At 46.1% G+C, this 10,856-nt stretch overlaps 1 protein-coding gene across 1 annotated transcript in view; it reads left to right on the forward strand.

Moving 5' to 3' along the window:
• Nucleotides 1–10,856, forward strand: part of pde1a (phosphodiesterase 1A, calmodulin-dependent) — a gene marked incomplete at both ends in the record, with an annotated part of 40,971 nt that overhangs the window by 15,693 nt on the left and 14,422 nt on the right. Inside the window, 4 exons of the mRNA XM_080478236.1 lie at nt 1,901–1,927; nt 7,225–7,338; nt 7,436–7,618; nt 9,122–9,188. Coding sequence (XP_080334362.1) covers nt 1,901–1,927; nt 7,225–7,338; nt 7,436–7,618; nt 9,122–9,188 — 391 coding nt within the window. The remainder of the gene's footprint in view (nt 1–1,900; nt 1,928–7,224; nt 7,339–7,435; nt 7,619–9,121; nt 9,189–10,856) is intronic.

Genomic DNA, 10,856 nt, shown 5'->3' on the forward strand with positions numbered 1-10,856 from the left:
AGAGTGTTTGCAAAAAGTTCCACCATGGGATCCATTAAAAAAAAAAAAGTTGTCTTTTCAGCGGCTCTAAACAGCGTTGTGGTGTATATCAGGCCTGACCCTCCTCTCGTTCAGAGAACTCTCTCTTTCCCTGGTGTTTCCCCCTGATTGTCTCCACCTGTTCCTTATTACCTCGTGTGTTAATAGAATCTGTCACACTTTGTCCTGAGCTAATTTCTCCTAACTTGCGCACCAAAGAACTGCCATCTGTTCACAGTTATTTCCTTCGCCAACGAAGTTGGCCGAGAAGGTTATGTTTTCGTCGGCGTGTGTTTATTTATTGGTTTGTATGTATGTATGTATTTATGTATGTATTTTAACAACTTTTCACAAAAACTACTCGCTCAAATTGCATATCTTCAGGGATGATTTGTCATCATCCAAGCACCAATCCATTCGATTTAGGGACGTTAGCGGCGAACCGTTTCAGAATAAATCCCCCCAAAAAACTGAAAACATGTCCCAAACAAAGCGGATGAAGGAGGCACCTCACGGAGGAGATCAGCGTCTGTTGTCATGGAGACGCTCCCCGCTCAGTGTTCCACTCAGTGATGTAGCTCCCCGACTACCTTCTGTTATCTTCCTGTAATTCGTGGGTTTTCATGGCACCACCCTCGAGGACGTGGACATTCACGTGTCTCACCTGAGGAAGTGAAGTGGTGGAGTAGATTGATGGTCCTCCTGGGGTCCTCCGTCCATGTGGACGTTACTTTGACACATAGAACATACTTTGCCCACACTGGTCATAATGTTATGGCCGATGGCTCTCGGTGTTTTGGTATGATTGATATCAGCGATAACGCCGTCCTGGTGATAATCTCACTGAATGTTAAAGTAGGTGTCTGACGCCTTTGTGTGTTTATGTCGAGCCGAGTTGTGACTCAGACAGGAAACAGGAATTTTCATGCAAATCAGGCGGTGAAGGGTTTAAATGATCCAGAGGGTCTTCATGAGCCGCCGCCGCCGCCGCCGCCGCCGCCACCGCCGCCGCCAACCAACACGCCAACCAGCAGCGACTTCCCGGAGCTTCTCCACCACCTGTCTGTTTCACCTCCACTTCCACCTCCGTCTCGGCTGGAGAGATCCGCCTGGTTACTTGATGATATTAGAGAACCTGAAACACAAGATGAGTCACAGTCACGGCAACATTTTAGGGTTTCTTGTCTGTAATTCTGACGTTTGGTAAATATAAATATGAATCAGTCCTTTTTCTTCATATCAGTTCAGGTAAACTGCAGAAAAGTGTTTCGGGGTGTTTTGTTTTTGTTTTGTTTTTGTTTTGTTTTTGTTTTGGCGCCAAACTCATCGTGTCTGAAGCCAAAATAAAAACTAGCAATGAATACAGTTTGAATGGATGAATGGATGGATGGATGGAAGGATGGATGGATGGATGGATGGAGGGATGGATGAATGGATGGATGGATGGATGGAAGGATGGATGGATGGATGGATGGATGGAGGGATGGAGGGATGGAGGGATGGATGGATGGATGGATGGATGGATGGAGGGATGGAGGGATGGAGGGATGGATGGATGGAGGGATGGATGGAGGGCTGGATGGATGGATGGATGGATGGATGGATGGATGGATGGATGGATGGATGGAGGGATGGATGGATGGAGGGATGGAGGGATGGAGGGATGGAGGGATGGATGGATGGAGGGATGGATGGATGGAGGGATGGAGGGATGGAGGGATGGATGGATGGATGGATGGAGGGATGGATGGATGGATGGATGGATGGAGGGATGGATGGAGGTGAACTATCCATCTTGTTACCTCATGTCGCCACCAGGTTTGAATAACGATCAGTTCTTCTGAATTAATTCCTGTTTTTCTGTTTGTTTGTTTGTTTACAGGCAGAAATACAAAAGTACATCGCAGAGGTAAGACACACACACACACACACACACACACACACACACACACACACACACACACACACACACACACACACACACACACACACACCATCCCCATTTTTCTATTTTTTGGTTTTTCTTCTTTTGCCCTTTTATCTTTATTATTCTGTATTTTTATCTTCCCATTCTTTTCCTCGGTTTTCACTGTTTTACGTTATTTGGCTGTTTGCAGCCATTTTTAAAAATGAGTGTGGAACTCAGACACATAACATGATGACACATTCTGAAAACCTTCCTGTGTCTGAACTGAAGTACAGAAACACTGTAAACACACCCAGGTCTCCACAGTGAGTAATTCATACTCACACACACACACACACACACACACACACACACACACACACACACACACACACACACACACACACACACACACACACACACACACACACACACACACACACACACACACACACACACACACACACACACACACACAGAGGAAGCCCTCAGACTGCAGAGCAGCCCAGAGGCTCTCTCACCACCTACACTCCTGAGTCTCTTCACCTGCTGCTCTCGAGTTCTGAACAGGAAGTCGTGAGCTGAGCTGGTTTTTCTTTTATTGATTATCTGAAAAAACTTTATCAAAGACGGCCTCCACCCAGACCTCCACCCAGACCTCCATCCAGACCTCCATCCAGACCTCCACCTAGACCTCCAGACCTCCATCCAGTCCTCTATCCAGTCCTCCATCCAGACCTCCATCCAGTCCTCTATCCAGTCCTCCATCCAGACCTCCATCCAGACCTCCATCCAGACCTCCAAACCTCCAGACCTCCATCCAGTCCTCTATCCAGTCCTCTATCCAGACCTGCATCGAGACCTCCTTCCAGACCTCCAGACCTCCACCCAGACCTCCATCCAGTCCTCTATCCAGTCCTCTATCCAGACCTGCATCCAGACTTCCAGTCCTCCATCCAGACCTGCATCCAGACCTCCTTCCAGACCTCCAGACCTCCACCAAGACCTCCATCCAGTCCTCTATCCAGTCCTCCATCCAGACCTCCATCCAGACCTCTAGTCCTCTATCCAGACCTCCATCCAGACCTCCATCCAGACCTCCATCCAGACCTCCATCCAGACCTCTAGTCCTCTATCCAGACCTCCATCCAGACCTCCATCCAGACCTCCATCCAGTCCTCTATCCAGACCTCCATCCAGACCTCCATCCAGTCCTCCATCCAGTCCTCCATCCAGACCTCCATCCAGACCTCCAGCCCTCCATCCAGACCTCCATCCAGTCCTCCATCCAGACCTCCATCCAGACCTCCATCCAGTCCTCCATCCAGTCCTCCATCCAGACCTCCATCCAGTCCTCCATCCAGACCTCCATCCAGACCTCCATCCAGACCTCCATCCAGTCCTCTATCCAGACCTCCATCCAGACCTCCATCCAGTCCTCCATCCAGACCTCCATCCAGTCCTCCATCCAGTCCTCCATCCAGACCTCCATCCAGACCTCCAGCCCTCCATCCAGTCCTCCATCCAGACCCCCGTCCAGACCTCAGCATTAATCCAGAACTCAGAGCAGCAGCACTGTTAATGTTAATTGTTCCTTGCGTTTGCAGGACTTTGTGTTTCCTCATGAGAAATGCTGGTGAGAGTTGAGTAGGTGTCGTCAACAAAAGAGAAGTGGAACCTCCCAGTCGCCCACATTCAAACACTGCAGGCCTGACAGGCTCCATCACTTCATCAACAATCTTCAAATAACACTGTCGTGCTCAAACACCACAACATTTCCTTTGGGACAAATATGAGCTTCAGTTCTTTTATTTTCTAATCCTCTTTCTCCTCCGCTGCTCTTTTACTCTTCTGTCGTTATGTGGCTCGTTTGGTTACTGATCATCTGACACATTAGACTGAAAATAATCTCTCTTCAAAACTGGAAACATCTACACTCTTTTTTCAGTTTGTCATCCATCCATCCATCCATCCATCCATCCATCCATCCATCCATCCATCCATCAATTTTCTGTCCTTCTGAGGCAAATGGAAAATCATGATCAAAACTACAGAATCACTTTGTCCCTGACATTTTCTGGACAGAATTATCACAACAACATGACAGGAACAGTAGTTAGAACCAATAATCAGATCATGTTTCCACTAAAAGAAAATGATTGTTTACAGAGTCGGTTATTTGGGTGTTATTTATGTGTTCAATGTTGAAAAGCAGTTTATGCTGTAAATCGTAGTGGTTAGTGGTGGAGACTGGGACTGTCAAAATAAAAGCACCAAGTCCAGGAGAATATGGACTGGGAGTCATGACCCCTCAGGAAACTTTGTTCTGATTGGCTCTACTGAGCATGTGCAGAAGAACCAGCTCTTACAGCCGTGGCGGGCCTGTATTCACTTGAATTCTGTCGGTTTGAAAATCGGACCTCTTTCTACTGGACCGACTGTAAAACATCACGTAAACTTGTTTTTGCTGGAAGTTGGAAGCCGTCGTTCAAAGTAAACTTGACAGACGCTAAAAATAGGTCCCTGTTTTTTCTCTACGACTTTCCAAACAAGGCTGTACTTGGCCGCCGTGGACGCCGAGGACTCGGCGACGCAACATGTTTATTTTGTGCCGGAGGAGACTCTGGTGGCTTCACAGTGGGAGTGGGTTGATTGACAGCAGGCGGAGTGTCGCGGGTCCATCTGGAGGAAACAGATTCTCATGTTCTGGTTGTGTGGTGTGAACAGGACAGCAGCTGTGTGGGTGCAGAGCTCCCAGATCACTCAGTCGGCAGGTGTGTGAAGTCTGCCGAGAGGATTTCTGAGCGCCGCCGCTCCTAGAGGTGGAGAACGCCACGGATCACAAGGCTTCACATTATGCATGTGAGGATTATTGCAGTCGAGCACGTAGTGATGCACAGAAAACTACACAAGTGCAGGACTGTGACACGATTCAGCTCTGATCACTTTTATTCACCGAATTACAATTTGGTGACAGAACAAGATGAAAGAGACATAAAAGACAAACACAAGCGTCTCCAACGGGTGGAGTCTCACAGTCGGCTGCTGCTCTGGTTGGTGCCAGAGGACAGTGAGACAGAAAAGGACGGGGATAAACACTTTGACATCAATCAACAAACAAATCTACTGACTTGATGGAGGCCGGAGGCAAAGATCATGAACTTTGAGCTTCACAGTCCTGCAGGAAAGGACAGAGAAAGAGGACAGACTAGAGGGCAAAGACGACAGGAACAGACCTCCAACTGGTGAAGACAGAGTCAAGATTACAGTATATAGACAGGACAGACTACAAGAGAGAGTATAGACTACAGTATATAGACAGGAAAGACTACAAGAGAGAGTATACACTACAGTATATAGACAGGACAGACTACAAGAGAGAGTATAGACTACAGTATATAGACCGGTGAGAGAGTTTAAACTACAGGAGCCGTGGTAAACAGTTCTGCACATGCTCAGTAGAGCCAATCAGAACAAAGTTTCCTCCGTGGCGTCATGACTCTCAGCCCATATTCTCCTGGGACTTTTATTTTGAAAGTCACTGTAATAACAATCCGACTTGGAAGTTATATTTTGACAGTCACCGTAATAACAATCCAACTTGGTAGTTTTATTTTTACAGTCACCGTAATAACAATCCAACTTGGAAGTTTTATTTTGACAGTCACCGTAATAACAATCCAACTTGGTGGTCTGTCCACTAGAATGTTCTCCCATTGTTCTCTGCCGCGCGTTTGTGTATGTGTGTGTGTGTGTGTGTGTGTGTGTGTGTGTGTGTGTGTGTGTGTGTGTGTGTGTGTGTGTGTGTGTGTGTGTGTGTGTGTGTGTGTGTGCATAGTTTCAGTACTATAACTAACAATAGCACCCACTAGTGGACCAACATGAAAACTACATCAGGTTCAGTGTTTCTGCTGTTTCTCTATAAACGGACGTCTCAGTCAGAACTTTACTTTGTAAACACAAAACGTTCCCCAAACAAAAAAATGTGAAAACTACGTTTTCATCTGAAACGTTGCTTCAGTTGATAGGAAGTGGAAAAGAAGCAGGATCTGTTTCATCCGTTAAGTTTCCCAGCGTCGTCACACAGAAGGAGACATTGAGGCGTTGATGGTTCCTTCAAGCGGTGGAAGCTCCGCCTCTCGCAGCGTCACGGTGCAGCAGCGTTCAGGCGACGGCGAGGAAGGTTTGATCTTCTCCACACAGGCTCGTTGTTCCTTTGGGCAGAAATCCCCTCTCACCAACATGGCCGTCCCTCGCGTTTCCCCCCGCCGCCATCAGGATAAGTGAAAGTGTCAGAAGTCAAATTGTTATTCTGAGCAAACAGGCTCTTTCTCCGCATCGACTGATGGCGCCGGCGAAGGTTTCTAAGGTAACTGAGCCACTTGCATCCGAGGCACGATCAGATCCCAAAGTGAAAACAGCAGCGGGAGATCAATACGTCACCGCGCCGCCGTCACGTTCTTCTCTGGTACCGTGAAAGAGAAGCAGCTTCATCACACGGTCCAACTTCTCTAAATAAAGAACAGAGACGTCAGGGGGAGCCTTCAAACCACTGCACCGGGGGGAAACAAGGACACACACACACACACACACACACACACACACACACACACACACACACACACACACACACACACACACACACATTTCACTGTGGATGATGGAAAAACACTATTTACTGATTGGATTGCTGATAGGGATTAGGCTTGTGAGTGTGTGTGTGTGTGTGTGTGTGTGTGTGTGTGTGTGTGTGTGTGTGTGTGTGTGTGTGTGTGTGTGTGTGTGTGTGTGTGTGTGTGTGTAGGGAGACCAACAGGAGAGAAAATAATACCGGTGAAACATGCTGTTTGGGAAGATTCTTCGCAGGATCGACTCTGTAATTCATTAAACCTGCGACGATATTTAAAGTTTTAAAGTTTGAGTTTTTATGACAAAATGTTTGATCATTCTGTCGTCGCGACGCCATAACTTTGCAAATCCAAGTGTGATGCAGGCATAGAAATAAACATATTTTCCAGTTTGTTTGTTTTAAGGGTTGGGGGGGGGGTATAAATAAATAAATTGTATTATCTTATCGAGTGTTGAGATGCACACTCTAATCAAAATGTGTAAAGACTGTGAATCTACTTTCTCCCGGTCCGATTGTTGACCCTCCTCTCTGGAATCCCCCCCGATGTGCTCAAATCCAGTACACAGCTTGGAGTCAGAAAGTACTCACTGAACTTGTACTTCTCCACGCAGTCTGTCAGATTACAGGATTACATGTGGACAATACCAGCCTGTCCTGATTGTGTCTTCAGGCTGAAGGCCGTCCTGGAGCAGATGGACCGGGGTGTGGTGGACCTGCAGGAGCTCCGCAGGAACCTGGAGCTGGCGGCGGCCATGTTGGACTCGGTTTACACAGACGAGACCCGGTGAGCCGGAACCGCCCGGATCGGCTGGTTCAAGAGCCGGACCTCCTGAGCCTTGAACTCGTCTCTCATGTCTGTTTGTCTTTCTGAAACTTCCCAGGCGTCTGTTGGACACGGAGGACGAGCTCAGCGACCTGCAGGCGGAGTCGGTGCCCAGCGAGGTCCGTGATTGGCTGGCGTGCACCTTCAGCAGTAAGATGGGCGTGGCCAAGCGGCGTCCCGAGGAGAAGCCGAGATTCAGGAGCATCGTCCACGCAGTGCAGGCCGGGATATTCGTAGAGAGGTGAGGCTCACGCTGATCATTTAACCCTTCGTAGACCAGATTTATCGTTTTTTAGTAACTTCACCAACTCAATAGAAAACCTCCTTTATTAACACTTCATTTACCAAAAAACTTCTACTTTATATTTGCCACCATTATATTTTTTATAGCCATAAGATATAAGGTCACTCTTGTGTTGTGCCTCTTTGATTATTTTATTTTCATATGATTAATTTAATGTGAAATTCGTGGTATTTCTTTGTAATCAATAAATATCGTAGGAAATTTGTGTTTCTGACTTTTAAGGGAAATGGATCGACTCCAACATAACTTATATCACATAGAAATAAAGGTTCTGATTCACACTGACTTTAAAGTCTTGAAATATCATTTAGTCACACTGGGAGATACTGAACGTCGATTTTCAATTATTCTGGTGAGTGTATTTGAAGTAAGAGGAGATTTGAAACGTCTACTTATTATTTATTCCTCGTTTTGGTTCTGGTTTCACACCAGAGGTCATTTCGTATCTTTAATCTGTCTCTGTTATGAGCCTCTGGTGGGAAATCAGGTCCAGTCCCGACCCTGGATGTCGATGTGGGCCACAGTTCAGAACCTGGTTATGACAGGAAGGGAATCTCTTCACCAAAATAAAAGACTTAAGAGCAGAACAGACACTGATTTCTTTCTGTCATACTCAAAATAAATTAAATTCTAAAAATGGATTTGGATAAAACAAGTAGTACTTTTATCCAAATGCTCTTTAAAAACATTTTTTTTTAGAGTCATTGACCCGCAGAAGCTCCGAGAGGACGTTTAAACACGGGATCATGTGGCGCTGATCAACGACGATGGGCAATTTGTTTAGATTTAAAGAGCTGGAGGCGACGTGAAGACGCTCCACGAACTAACAGCTTCGCCTCAAAGTCCTGACAGATGGCGGCTCGACGCTGGAGTTACTTTGAAAGCTTCAGTTATTTTTATCTTCGGCAGGAATCTGGAGCACCTGCACAGGAAGACACTCCCGTCTTTTTTTCTTCTTCTTCTTCTGCAAAAATAAACAGCGAGAAAACATCCGGCCACCTTCGCCGCAGATGTGATTAGGGGGTCGAACATGAAGCGAAATGACGTTAGCGCGCCGGCGAGCTGGAGATGGAGATCGTATGGAGAAACCGCCGTGTCCGACATCATTAGAGTGTAAATGAGCCGCGGTGATAGAAGGGTATCGCTTTATCTGCGGCGGCTTAATGACGCATGAAATAATAAAAAAAAAAAAAATATCTGCTGCGCCCAGACAGCGCTCCTTCTTCCTGTGTGTGTGTGTTTGGATCATGGTTACCATGGCAACAAACAATCCATCCCGGTCACAAACTGTAGAGGTGTGTGTGTGTGTGTGTGTGTGTGTGGGGGGGGGTTATACGCTCGCCACTGTCTGTATCTACATGTGAGGTCTTATATTTTTACCTGTGTGTGTGTGTGTGTGTGTGTGTGTGTGTGTGTGTGTGTGTGTGTGTGTGACAACAGGATGTACCGACGGACGTCCAACATGGCCGGTCTGACCTACCCACCCACAGCTCTGACGGCGCTCAAGGTAAAAAAATAATAATAATAATTATATATATATATATATATATAATATATAAAAAAAATAATATATATATATATATAAAAAAAATTTCATTTAACAGTAATAATTAAAAAAAACAAAAAAACTCCCCACAACAAAACTTCCAGTGCGACAGTCTGAATGAAAAGGAGCAGCAGAGTCTTATGAAATCTGCCCCTTTGTTACAATCAGTCTCTTATTTTGTTAATGTCCAACTTTCTAAATATTTACAGTTTTACAGATATTTAGCATTTTATGTGAAAAATCTAATTATCATATTTGTTTTTAAGGTTTTATAGAAAAAAAAAAAACTGCCGCAGTTTCCTTCAGACAAAGTGACATTTCATCACAATTCATTGGAAGTTGGAAGAAACAAATGAAAGTAAATTTTTTGGATTGGAGCTCAAAGGGAAAAGGAAGAAATGAAACTGTGAAAGTTAAGAAAGGATTGAAGACGTGAAGAAAGAGACGGAGGACATGAACAGTAATAGAGTGATAGAACTGCTGATAGCGGCAGGAAAAGAACGAGAAAGACAAAAAGTTAAAATCAAAGAGAATGAAGAGGAAAAGGAGGATGAGAAAAGAAAGCTGGAAGATGGAGAGTTAAGGTGGACGTCTCCTCACTCACTGCAGACATTCCGTCTCCAGAGTGGGACATGTTGTCATTTTAAACAAATCAATTCAAGCGTTCAGTTTTGTTTCTGAGCCGAAGCAGACAGAGAAATAGGAGGATAGTTGCAATAAGAAAGTGGGGAGGGATGAGAAAGACAAGAAAACATAGAAATAAAAGAAATTGCTTGAGGACGGGGGGAACAGGGGAAGATGTGAAAAGACGCTGGGGGACTAAATGAAATAAAAAAAACAAGCTACAGAATAAAAAAAGAAGGAAAGTAGTCCTTCAAGAAGAAAGGGAACAGAAGGAGAAAGAGGAAGGTGAGGATATGTGGACGGAAACGACGTTATTAATGAGAACGAAGGTAGAAATAGTAAGAAAAGACATTTCAGAGGACAGGAGAGTGCAGGAGAGGACAGGAGAGGACAGGAGAGGACAGGAGAGTGCAGGAGAGGACAGGAGAGGACAGGAGAGTGCAGGAGAGTGCAGGAGAGTGCAGGACAGGAGAGGACAGGACAGGAGAGTGCAGGAGAGGACAGGAGAGGACAGGAGAGGAGAGGACAGGACAGGACAGGAGAGTGCAGGAGAGGACAGGAGAGGACAGAGAAAGCAGAGGAGGTGAAGTATTACTGGAAGGATAAGGTTGAAGAGGAATGAGAGGGTGAGACGTCTGGCAGAGGAAGAGGAAAGTAGGAGGAAGGTAAGCAGAAGAATGGGCAGTAAAAGAGAGTAGGAAAGGAGGAGGAAGGAGAACAGGAGGAGGAGGAGAACAGGAGGAGGAGGTGAACAGGAGGAGGAGGAGAACAGGAGGAGGAGGTGAACAGGAGGAGAACAGGAGGAGGAGGAGGAGAAACGCTGGAGGAGAACAGGAGGAGGAGAACAGGAGGAGGAGGTGAACAGGAGGAGAACAGGAGGAGGAGGTGAACAGGAGGAGGAGGTGAACAGGAGGAGGAGGAGAACAGGAATACAGGAGGAGGAGGAGAAACGCTGGAGGAGAACAGGAGGAGGAGAACAGGAGGAGGTGAACAGGAGGAGGAGAA

This window comes from Lipophrys pholis (assembly GCF_963383615.2).
Source record: "Lipophrys pholis genome assembly, chromosome: 13".
Taxonomy (NCBI): Eukaryota; Metazoa; Chordata; class Actinopteri; order Blenniiformes; family Blenniidae; genus Lipophrys; species Lipophrys pholis.